The sequence below is a fragment of the Labrus bergylta genome, chromosome 4, assembly GCF_963930695.1.
Source record: "Labrus bergylta chromosome 4, fLabBer1.1, whole genome shotgun sequence".
Taxonomy (NCBI): Eukaryota; Metazoa; Chordata; class Actinopteri; order Labriformes; family Labridae; genus Labrus; species Labrus bergylta.
Genome location: NC_089198.1, coordinates 30887327 through 30900519, shown reverse-complemented (window position 1 = coordinate 30900519; position 13193 = coordinate 30887327). Strand labels below are relative to the sequence as shown.

Genomic DNA, 13193 nt, shown 5'->3' with positions numbered 1-13193 from the left:
CAAGACCACACCAAAAGAGACAGAGATATACCTGACGTGGGAGCATGCCTATGTTCCCACAGCCCTATGTTCCCACATTTCTATGATTTTTTTTCCAACAGTAGGCCCTATGTTCCCACATTTCCTTTTGCATAAATTTGTATAAAATTGTAATTTGTAGGGTAAGTTACCCTAACCCTTACCCTAACCCTAACCCTACCCTGTGGGAACATAGGGCCTAATTTTGAGAAAATTCTTAGAAATGTGGGAACATAGGGCTAACCCCGCTGACACTTTACTCTGGACTGTTGGTCTTTGTGCCTCTTATCTCACTCACGTCCATCATGATAATATCCAAGTCAAGTTTTAAATATTTGTATTTATGTCTTTGTGCTGTTTTTAAGATGTATATGCCTGTATGGACCTCTGTTGCAAACCAAATTGCCCCTCTGGGACAATAAAGATTTTCCAATCCAATCAAATATAGTTAAGAATTATTCAAATGAGTGTGCACTTTGTTGCATTACAGACACAAGTCTGTACCAGTTTTCCTTCTGTTGCAGCCTTTCTGCTGCTGTCGTTCCACTCATAATATGACACTGCTAAAGGAAACAACTTGTTTGTGCTTCTTTACAGACAAAGCTCAGTGATCACACAGGCTGCGCTAATGGGAACAGAAGTCTGACTGTTTTACACTTGGTGGCACAGATGTTATCGGGTCTGTTTACCTGTCCCAGCTGGGATTAGCGTTAATGTGGCAGCTTCCGTTTCGGTCATGGCGGCTCAGTGAATGTCTCCCTGAATGAGGAAGAAGTGTGTAATTGCTGACATCAGTCATTTTTAAAAACGCTTTATGTCCTCCCTCAGTGCCCTCCAGGGCTGAGTCCTATGAAGGATGGGACCGGGTGCTACGACCACCACATCGGCATCGACTGCTCTGACGGCTTCAATGGAGGCTGTGAGCAGCTGTGTCTGCAGCAGCTGGCTCCTCTGGAGGATGACCCCACTCTCTACAACATCCAGATGTTCTGTGGGTAAGAAAGAACACATTCACGGCTTTCTATTTTTGATTACTATCTTATTTCACTGTGCTGAGTCCTTTATACATTCACATAACATCAAGACATGTGAGTGTCTGCAGTGTGTTCTAGGTGAAGCCAAACCACATCAATATATTTTAAAGTATATATTTTCAATTAGTTTTGGAATATGCAAATTAAATAGTTTAGCATCTAACCTACAGAACATTTGCAAGCTAATTAAAGGTCACATATTATGCTAAATACATTCGACTATGGTTCTCTAACACTAATATGTGTCTGTAGTCTGTCTACAAACCCACCAATCATGAGAAAAGTCCATCCTCTGCGTATTCTGCCTGCTCCACTTTTCAGAAAAAGTGTGCTCAAACAGGCTGTTTGGAGATTTTCCCTTCATGACATCACAAAGGGCAGTAACCCATCCCCCAGGTGGGTGACGCTTCCACAGCTAGGTGTTAGTTCTTACCTGAGTCTGCCTTCTCACCATAAACAATAGGACATGGAGCGAGAATCCTGAGCCACCCAAAGCCCTTCCAGAAAGGGGGCGTGGTCAGACACAGCTCATTTACATATTTAAAGGTACAGACACAGAAACAGTCTGTTCTGAGCAGGGCTGAAATAGAGGGGTTTATAGACATGATCAAATACAGGATCAGAGTGGATTTAGAACAAGAAACTTCACACACATGTTTCTGGGACCTCTGGGAATTATTTAAACAGGTTGAAAAGAAGGATTATATGTAACCTTTAAAAGAATATGCTGTAATGTCAGGGGAAATATCCCCATGACTACTACATTTGACTTTCAGCTTTTCTGCTAACACTTTATTTTCAAGAGCATGGAAATACTCAGAGGCTTATGGTTGGCTTGTTTGTTGTAGGATGAACCACGGGAAGCACAAATCAAAAGATAATACACTACACACATCCCCTATAGGCATTATAAACGATGCAAGAAAAACATGTATTAAAGAAAAAAACCCAGATAGATGGGAAATGAGAGGGATAAAGGGTCAAAGGAAGGTGCCAGCACTCATAGGACCGCTTCAATTCTCTTTTGAACTCTAGAGGAGTCGTGAAAAGAATTCTTACAAACATTTTCAATCATTTGGTGTCCAGCATACATTCAGGGATACTGCAACATTGCGCTGGATAGCCTAGTGGTTATGTAACATGCCCCATGTACCGCGATAGTGTTACTGTTTATGTTAGGGAGAGATTTGATGCTGTTTGGTCATCAAATGTTAACGGTTTGTCAGGAAGCTTTAAGACCGTCTCAGCTCCAGCTCTCGGCCTGTCGTTAGGTTGACTGAAAGTTAGGTTGACTGAAAGTTAGGTTGAGACAGCATTTCCAGCATGGTAGATGCTGCGGATGAGCCTCTGAAGCCCCCTGCAGTAACAGATGTGTGACCTCACTTAGGCTCTGTCCAGTAATATTTACAGTCCATGGCTGTTCCCCACTTTCTCTCTCTTTCTTTCCCTGATTTCTGACTCTATCTACTGTAAGCTCAAAAATAAACCTTAAAAAATGGCACTATGTGTACAGACACGCAGTAACACACTGGTTTTCCTCTGAGATTTCCCCCTAGTAGTCTAAACTATAAACTTCAGACCACTCAAGTACTGACTGAAATTCTCCACAAACATCTTTTACAGAAAAATGCCAAATCCAGCCCTTAAAGTGGAACATAGCAAGTGTATTGACGTGAAATCCAATCATTTTACAACTCACTTTTATCCTCAGCTCAGTTCTGATCAGCCAGAATAACAGAACTTACATCAAGGGTGATTCAAAGGGACGAGTTGTTCGTATTTCTTGCAGCTAATGAGCCTTGCAACAGCATAGTGTCCTGCATGTATAACTTTGTACTGAATGAAAGTGGAAGTCGGCCCATTGTGTGTACTGAATAAAATAAGTTTTATTTTTGATTCTGCCTGCTGTGAAATGATCAGCAGGATCCTGCAAACAGTTGTTTAGTGAATTGAGCAGAACAAGCTTCAGTTTTTTGTTTCTGTCATCCTTACATCAAACATCATGTTTGATTGAATTCACAGCTGCAGCACTTCTTTGTTGTTACTGTGCACGCTGCAGATTCAGCTAATCCTCCACTCGTCCCACTGGAGACTGGCACTAAGTCTGCCACATTTGGCATCCAGGAGAGAGTCAATCCCTGACAGATTATTGCTTTCTCTTAACCTCCGATCCCCAACTTTACCATTCTTTGATGCCAGCTTTTCATTAATTTCACCGGCTGTTCTACAGAGATGTACAAAAAAAACACATGTCGCTCAGTTTCAGCCCTATTGAGATAGGTGTTGTGCCAGTCGAGTTGTGTGAAAATGTACACGAATAAAACACATCATCTCGAGTAACAATTCAACTATGACTTTATTTATACATTTTTAACAATAAATCATAGTCCTCATTGTTGACAGTTTGCTTATAAAATCAAGACAGATTTTTAAAAAAAAATAATAATCATCCCCCGTACATTGTGTGCTCATGATGACAGTAACTAATCAGACCTATTTCATTATTTTTACCAGGCTGTACAAATTTTAATTTCTGCTGTAAAAACAGGATTTTTTTTGGCTGTGGTGTGTATTTAGAGAAAACAGATAGGTCTATGTAAAATTAGACATTAAACACCTCTAGAGAGCTGGAATGGAATTATCTGTGTGCTCGACTGTGAGACTGGCAGTCGACTGAGGCTCTGACGAAAGAATCGTTGAGTTCTAACTCGGCTCTAAGCCCCCCCCAGAAGATTGTATAGATTGAAGAGTTTGTGACTGATTTTTTTTTTTCTGATCGCTTTCATTCCAATCATTCTAGTCAAAGCAGGAACAGGGCTAAAATAAAGTTGCGCCATTTAGATCATAGACTGAATCTTATTGATCATGTAATCTGCTATTTGATCCCCTTTAAACATTTTAGACTCAGAGCAGCTGCCTGTCATATGGCAGACTATTTAAAAGAGAATAAACAGTTTTAAATGAGTCTCATTACCACCTGTTATTTAACAAATTGAGATGAAACAAAGAAAAAAAAGTCTAAATTGAGTCGCTTAAAACTCTTGTCACTTCAGGTGCATCGAGGACTACAAACGGGGACCAGATGGGAGGTCGTGCCTGCCGCTGTCTGAGGTCTGCACCGAGGGAATAGACTGCGGGGAGTCAGTCGACATCCCAGCTAACCAGACCGTGTTCGGAGACCTTTTCTATGGCTACAACAACCACACCAAGGAGAGCACCTCCGGACAGATCCTCAAGGCTACCTTTAGGTAAACACACAAGCTGTTTGTGAAGTGGAGCATGTGGGACATCGTTCTGCCATTTGTTTCTCAGCAGGGGAGCAGTCTGGCAGGGTCCGGGCTCCCACTGTGGCGATGTCCGTGTTTCCATCATTGTTCTTGGAAGAGCTTTGGCTGAAACAGTCGGAAGGGGCAGATGTTTCTACGTGTACCAAATGTGTCAAAAGTCCTGGTTTGGTTAATTAAAAGTTATATGTTAAAGTATATTTAAGACCCTTTTAATTACAGCAAACATTGTGCTGTCTGATCTAAATGTAGAAAGAATACATTCAATCCACAAATACGTCAGAGTGAGGGGGGCTGCCCACAGCGAGCGCTCCTGAGCTGGTGGGTGGGGGGTTTGATGCCTTGCTCAAGGGCACCTCAGCAGGGCTCAGGAAGTGAAGTGGCACCTCTCCAGCTACCAGAACAATTTCCAGATTTGATCCGCACTGGGACTTGAACCGGCGTACCCTCTGGTCCCTACGGACTGAGCTGCTGCTGCCCAACAAAGACGTGATGTCAAATGTCTTCACCTTTAAAGCCCCTGTCTCATATTTAGTTTACCCCTATTTCCATGGTTACAGTGCAGTGATTTGTGTGCAGACCCCCTACAACATGCTGCTGTTAATAATGGTTAATATGGTCAAATATTCTTCAGCAAACATCGGTCAAGTAGAAATAACCAGGAGGTAAATGTGTCTCTTGAGTTTGTAATGGTTTACCAGATTGATAAAAAAAAGAATAATAATACATTTTATTTAGGGGGGGGGGGCTTTTAAAGCACTCAAGGTCATCTTACAAAGCAGAGATAAAAACAACACAGAAACAATACTTCAATGAAATTAACATTAAAAAGACAAATTTACAGGATGTATGCAATCATTGTGTAGAGGATTCATGAGACCGCACAGAGAATGATCAGACTGAATATGCCAGTTTAAAAAGATGTGTTTTTGAGTTGAGATTTAAACATGGAGAGAGAGTCGATATTACGGATTTGTGGAGGGAGGGAGTTCTAGAGGCGGGGGGTAGAGCGGCTGAAGGCAGACGGGAGGGTGGTGCAGTGAGGTGAATGGAAGAAGACCTGAGAGTATACAGTAAGTGGGTGTGTTGATGTGCAGGAGTTCAGAGGGTACAGCAGAGCGAGGTTATGGACGGCCTTAAAGGCGAGGAGCAGAATTTTGAAGTCGATGCGATATTTACCCGGGAGCCAAAGAAGCTGCTGTAGGACAGGAGTGATGTGATCAACAGAGAGGGTTCTGGAGATACTGAAGGCTTATTTCTTTATAAGGCGAAGAGGAGGAAGAGTTTAAGTTGATTCACTAAGAGTGATAGTAAAGCCTGCCCCTGTCTTTTATAAAACACATTACTCATCAGGTGAAACACTCATAAAAAGCCTTCCACCATCTCTTTGGAAACCCTCATGGATATTTCACCCCATGGATCCAAAGAGTTGCCGCGTTCCTTTCATGATTAGCTCAGGGTTTGATGTGGATGTGAACGCACTCTGAAGGTGTTTAATTATCAATGGCTGCATGCTGCAATCATTTCCTCTAAACTTAGGAAGTCAGAAGGTCAGCAAAGTCATCTTCTGTTCAGGAATTTAATTTGGAGCGCTCGTGGATTCAACCGCTCGCAGGCAACTTCCCCGCCTCGGGATCCGCTGCTGTAGTCATAGAGAGAGAGGTAGGGGCGGATGAAGCGGGAAAGTTAATATCATCAAGAATCTAAACCTCTAATGCTCTGATCTCATTTGAAAGTGCTTTTGAGTGGAGAGCGGGGTCTGAGGAGGCAGAGCACAAAATGCTTCTTGTGCAGATGAGGTGGTGGAAGAGGAATGGAGCGTCTACTGGGAGGCATGGTTAATGCAGGGCGTAATAATTACAGATGGCAGAAAATGAATTATAACTGACCAGGAGCCAGTGCGCTGTAATTTAGCCTAATTGGACCAGATGAACATTTGAAAGTAAAATGAACAAAAGTTACCAGAAGAGAGTATCGTACATGAACTCAGAGGGTCCTCTAAGGATTTTAGTCAGTGGAGCATTCACTCTCTGAGTAACTTCAACACTTACAACACAAAATGTATGTAGAAACACGTAGTTACATGTCAGAGGCTGCCTCAGCTAATAAATCTACATGACTGCTTTATAAATCTGTCCCCAAGGGAGCTAAATGTCAAACGTGGACATGGATACTGGACAGGCTGTGTCACTATATGTGGTAATGACTGTCATTGGCACTCAAAGTTATGTATAAGAATATGTTTTAATCCAGCTTTGTGTTGCACACCAAGTGGAAGTCTGTCATTTTATGTAGCTATTTAGCTACATTTCATCTGCAGTCAGGAAACAACTCAGAAGAATTACACCATCAAATTATTAGACCTGACAGAGTTACAAATAATTCATAGCTATATCAGTCATGTGCCCGGCACAGAGGCTTGTAGGGAGCAAAAAGAGATAAGGAAAGAAGCGGCCACCATTGAACACTATGTGGAGCTAATGTCCTCTCTCTTCAAAGGAGGCCTGAATTCATCACCTGCTCACCTCTGAACAACAGATACTAAGAAAAGAACAAAACGATTTGGACACTTGAAACTCTGGTACAGAATTATTTAAATCATCAAAAAGTGCACAGTCCTCATCAGAACTTGAATTTGGTGATGAGTACACCGCTGTATAGGATGAAATTATGATGGACAGCTTTATGTATTTTTTGATGTGTATCAACACTAAAACACAGGTGATAGGACTCACAAGCATGACTCTTGTCTTGATTAGGCTTGGCAAGGAGGTAAAAAACAGTCTGTACTTGAAGCAAGTAGTGGCAAACAGATCAAAAAAGGGAACAGGCAAAGTGGAAATCAACATGGAGAAACCAAAAAAGTCATTCACAAGAAACAAAGGCTTGTAAGCTCGACACGGAAAAAACACATGAGGGCAGGTAGTGGAGGATCTGAAACAAGAGGAGCGGTAAGTAACTCAAAATAAAACAGGAAATAATGCAGTTAGAAAGTAAAGCAAAAACCCTAAGACACAGAGCTGGACATGACATGATGTATCAAAGTATAGCTTAGTGCTAATTAGCTAACATTACCCGTTAGCATTACCTAACAGTAGTGTCAGGATCAGTGACAGCTGCATCCAAAATGATGATCATTTATAAAATAAATTATACAACTGGTTAAAACACACTGGTGGCAACTGAGACTGATAACTTCTCTGTAACGTGCAACAGCAGGAAGTCCTTCTTGCCAACCAGGTGGGCACTTCCATAAGTGTGTGACGTCACGTAACAGCTATGAATTAACCTTACATCATACAGGATTTGAGCCTTACATCATCAGAAAAAAAGTACCATGTCTAGTGACCTCACCTCAATCCTGCCTCCACGATTGGAGTAATCCACAGCTCCCCTACATTGCCCTCAGTCCTGGCTCGCCCTCTCCAGCTCCATCCAAGTGTACTTCAGTTGCCTCTGTATCTACTGACCTCCACAAGCTGTTACTGTGTCCCCATTTGTTTTTCCTCAGTGGGTCCATGTTAGGGCCTGTCCAGTTACATTAGGTTTGTCTTCTGCCTAATTTTGCAATCCAATCCAACCCAATCCCACTTACTTTTTCCTTATCAGGGTGTCTGCTTTCTCTTTTTGTCCCTCTCTCCCAAAGATCGTGATTTCTGATTTATATTTCGCCATTTGTCTTCAAGACGATTCTCATGCACTTGTTTACGAAGGTGACGGATTATTTCCTATACCAGCTATTTGTACTGTAAGCCTGGTGTTAAATATGTAAATGATCTAAAGTTTGATCCAAAGGCAAGTGGACTTGGTTAAAGATCTTGAAGACGTTTCACCTCTCCTCCCCCGAAAGGCTTCTTCAGCTAACTGGTGGACGGGGTTTAGAATTAAATCCTCTGTGGCTCATTAGCATGCTAATGATCAAGGATGACTCACAAGAGAGTCGTTAGTTATGTCGTTGACCTAGTTTCACCTTTTTCGCCGTTTTCACATATACACTCCTAAAAACATCTAGATAATTTCAGGAGGAGAGGACCGGATATTCTCCTGACCTGGCTGTTCACAAAAGCCTTTCGGAGGAGAGGTGAAACGTCTTCAAGGTCCACCACCAAGTCCAGTTGCCTTTGGATCAAGCTCAGAATTGACCGACACAGATATGTAAAATGATGTTTCGAGACATTTCCTTCAAGCTGTTCTAGGCTTCACAACTCAGGCATTTTGAAGTACTTTGTTATGGTAATTTTATTGGTTATTTAGTGAGTGTTGATGAGATATTTGTCTTTTTCCCCTGATAAATTATCTTTGGCAATTACCGCCTTGCAGATGGACCATTGACCAGTCTTCCACAATTAATGACTTACAGAATTAGAGCTAATTAGCTTCAGCTCATAATTTCATTTTGGCAATGTTAGCCATTCTAACTGATAGATGTGACTTTCAGTTCTGACTAATGGAGAAACCTTCAGTGCCTTCATGTTTTGGAATTGCAACGAGGACGCTTAAAGTTGAGACTTTTGCAAAATGGACGTGGACCAATTGATAACCAGCCGCCAGAACTGAGCCCTAATTACCAAAACGTCTTTATCTATTTTTTGTTATTAAGTTTAACTGATTCTAGGGACTAAAAGCCTGGACATCTATTCTTTCGCTACGTTGGCTTTTACTTTTTTTTTTTTAAACCGTCTTTTACAAGACCCATCAACTAAATTGCTGCAGTACTCTTCAAATATAAAAAAAAAAAAACAGCAGGGGGGAGGAAGGGGGGGTCCAATTTTAATGCCATACAGCAAATTTAATGGCTCAGATGTAATTCTTCTTTGGAGAAATCTCTGAGGCTTTGCAAAAGTCGGTCCAAAACACTGGACTCAATGCTCTTCATCACTCTCACTCCCTCCACTCCCACTGGACAGTAAAACTGAGAACTGATGAGTGTGGCTTAACCGACTGTGCGTTAAACAACGTCTAGTCAGAGAAGCCTCTAAACTTTGTGATTTTCTCACTACAACTACAAAGAAGTGGAAAAATGGGATGTTCAGCCTTCAAGAGTCTTTGACGTCGTAAGTTGTAAGTTGAATATGCTAATAAAACATTACTGTAGCCCGTACCTTGGGCTCCCTATGTGTTATTTTCCCTTGAAAGAAACAAGCAGGAGAGCGATAGAGGGCCTGAAACAAAAGTTCCATCAAAGAAAATATGTATGTCATGTTCACTGGCACTTTGTCAAACCACCCATACCCCACCACAACCCCAGAGTGACACTAAGCATCTGTCTCCATTAGTCAGAGACGATGACGAGCCCAACTTGGATGTTATGTAATTGTTATTTGAGGGAAGTTGTTCTCCCTTCCCCGAAGCTGAAAGCACCATCTTCGTCTTTTGCCTTCTGATCCCTGCAGCTGCCATGTTCAACCTGTTCACTCTCCCAATGTGTCAAATATGAGAGCTTGGACTGTGGCCCAATGCTTCAAAATATGAAGCTTTAGGGAGCCCTCTGGAGTAGCAACTGGACGCGGTGCCCAAGCTTGTTGTGCTAATGTGCCCTTGTAATAAGAGGAGTATGAAAGTCCACTTGGGGCGGGGTTTGGGTCAGACGGACAGAAATAATGTAGTAACTCCAATTCTAGATTTCTGTTCATGGACAATAGTCACTTCCCTGTATTTGACAGCAATCAGTGCTAATATTAGTTTATTGGCGCTAACAGTTAGCTAGTACTTAGTGTATCTTACCAAACAATATTTAGTGGTGATGTTAGCTTACAGCTCACATTATCACCAAATATTAGGCCTTTAAGTTATCTAATACCACAGTAGTACGGCATGTTTAAGAGCTACATGTCCACATTGTTAGTGTGTGCCGTCAGCCAACAGCTAACTCAGACTGCTGCTTTGCACTTTGGAGTTCACAAGCGAGGTGAAAGACATGGACACTGACATATTTATACCACATGTTGATAATATCAAGGTGCCATTCTCTATATATTGATATATATATTAAGAGGCAGATCGATCTCCATCATGGTTTTCTTTTGTGTGTTATAGTCAGTCACAATCCACAACAAACTGATTTACTTATTCTACATGAACTATAAACAGACTAAATCGATTCGATTAAATGAATACTTTCATATTTTCTTTGGTATTTTTCTCATACTCAAGTATACAGCAATGATTGCTGGATAATAATGTGTCCAATGTCAAGTTACCATATGATCATGTGATGTAGCTAGTTTTGGACAAAATCTGAGGCAAGCACAGGGAACATCTCCGCACTGACCGAGCGATTCAAAAAGCCTTTCAAACACAAAAGCAGAAGTCAAAAATTACGGGAGAGAAAAGAAAAGGAGGAGAGGCTAGCAAAGCTCCCTAAATTAGACTCTCCAGTCAGCAGCCCACAGTTGACCCCCTGCCCCTTCCTAGCAGTAATGCAGCAGTTCGGCCTGCGCTTCAACAGCCATGCAGCAGGTAACATTAGGAGGATAGAAGCTGTAACGTTAGCCCTGAATAATCGTGCGTATGTGTGTTCACTGTAACTAGCTTGCGCTAGGGCCCATCATAATAGCTGGCGCTTTTGCCTGTCATGACTACCTTATGACACTGCCATGGCTTATCACATCTTCATCTTGTTTTTCCAAAACTCTGAAATGATTTTGCATATTTCTGATTGCTGACTTAAAGGCAGCTAATTTTTACACCTTATACTAGGGATCCCCAGATGATCACATTTGTATCTGTTTGACCAAAGACATATAGGTCCAAACATACAGGTCCATTTTCTTTTTATACTTTTCATCCTATTACCTCGCAGGACCCCACCCTCCCCCCTACACACAGAAAATCCACACAAAGAAAACAACTAACCATTGCATCTAAGTAAAAGTTTGACTGCTTATGTTTTATTTATTTGGGGGGGGAAATGCTGCATCAGATGAAAACCAAAAAATGGATCACTTCTCTGGCTCCAGCAAGGTTTTTTCTGTTTTGATCTTTTGAAGCAACAACAAACACAGAGAGAATAAAAGAAAAGAGGTGTAAGACACACACTTGCCCAAGCAGAGAAAAACAGCTGGGACACTCAGGAAGAAACCCAAACACTTTAACACAGACTCATACGACTGCAGAAGGTATGCGGAAATAATAATGGACGGCCGAGTCCTTTCAGCTTCATCTTGTGAATGGGACTTGAGCTTGTATAGTGCTTCTCTAATCTTCTGACTACTCAAAGCTGTCACACACATTCTACCACTGAGCCACAGCCCATCTCATGAGAGCATCGTCATATGAACACAAAGAGCTTGTTTGATCATTTTTTACCCAGCATGCCTCCCTCATGGTTCCTCTGTTTGACTCAGCAGTCCCTTACATGCATCTGATATTTTTTTTCCAGGATGTGAGGTGAACCCTGATCTCCCATGCGCAGGAAAATAATCCCCTTCCTGCTTCCCAGGCAGACCTATTGTCATCATTGCAAAAAAAAAATGGGCCCGGCTTCTTCGTTTGATTTCCTTGTAGGTGAAATCCTGTGGTATAGCTTGTCATTGGCAGCAGACACTGGGTGAGGCACTGGGTGATTTTGGTTACAAAGAAACACGAGATGCGATCGCAGTGTCCAGGAAGGAGGTCTTATCATTGTCACATCTCCGGAGCACATGGCACGATCTGATCTGGGGTTTATATTACTGAGCTAAGTGAAAGAGCCTCTATCTTCCTGTCTCAGTGGGAGTCAGTGGACTCCAGTAATGAGATGTTAAAAAGCTAACCTCCTCTCATTACTCCTCGCACTGCCCCCCCCCCCCCCCTCCAGCCCCATCCCTCTCTCACACGATGAGCTCAGAGCAGTTTTAATGAATATTTTAGTGGCCTTTGTTCTCTTCTGCTGGCTGCTTGGGATCAATGATTAAGACCACGCTCCAACCTGATGCCCCCCCCCCCCCCCCCCCAACATACTCAAAATGCTCCACACATGCATCTTTACGATAATCTCCTGCTTCCTTTTACGATCCACCTGAGCTTTACTGTACAACAACCCTAACCCCCCCGCCTCTCTCAAGATGAATACCTTCACTGACTCAGTTGATTAAAATATGAAATGTGTCTCTGAGGCTGGAGTGGGTGCAGCTTGACGGGTGGCTCTGATTGGTTCTTTTTGAGAGCTGTGTTCATTCACTTAGCCGGGGGGATCTCTGCAAGGAATCTTATTTGATAAAGGAAGGGTTTGTTGTCATTAATTCAAGTGACTTTGTGTTGTGTCATATTTCAATAATTCATCAAACAGGTAGCAACTTCATCGCAGCGCTTCTAGAAAAAAAACAAAACATATCTTTGCTACATTTTGTCAGTCCAACAACTCGAAACATGAGTGATGTCTTTTTAAGTGAAGCAGATGGCCGTTAAATCATCAACAGAAGTATCCAAGATTATCATACAACAAAATTTATTTGAAAATTGTCAGATTTATATGAAGCAAAAAGAGACAATATTTTACATCACATGCATCTCAGGGCGTTTTCACACAGAGCCTGTTTGTTTCAGTTAAAATGAACTTCAGCTTTGTTTTTGCGCTGAGTGTGAAAGCTGTCATCAGGCCCTGGTGTGTCTTAAACAACCATACTGAGATTGTTTGAAAAGGGGGGGGGGGATCCCTGTGCACTTTATTTTATGGTCTCCGGTTTATTTGTAGTTAGAGCATAAAGCGATCTTGACTGCTGTTTGTAGCCTTAGTTTGGGAGTTAGCCTGCAGATCTATGTGGTTTTAACTTGCTGCTGTAGTTGTAGTTTAGTTAAGTTATTTTTTTTTAAATATAAACTCCAATCTCATGCCTCCGTAAATGCACCAGCTAATAACGGCGGTCCGAGGAGCTGT

The 13193-nt window shown here is 41.9% G+C and overlaps 1 protein-coding gene across 6 annotated transcripts in view; it reads left to right on the top strand.

Moving 5' to 3' along the window:
* astn1 (astrotactin 1) overlaps positions 1–13193 on the top strand; it is a 415934-nt gene that overhangs the window by 172145 nt on the left and 230596 nt on the right. For all 6 annotated transcript variants that reach the window (XM_065954366.1, XM_065954365.1, XM_065954364.1 and 3 more), the window contains 2 exons: positions 847–1013; positions 4106–4300. In XM_065954366.1, the coding sequence (XP_065810438.1) occupies positions 847–1013; positions 4106–4300 (362 nt within the window). The remainder of the gene's footprint in view (positions 1–846; positions 1014–4105; positions 4301–13193) is intronic.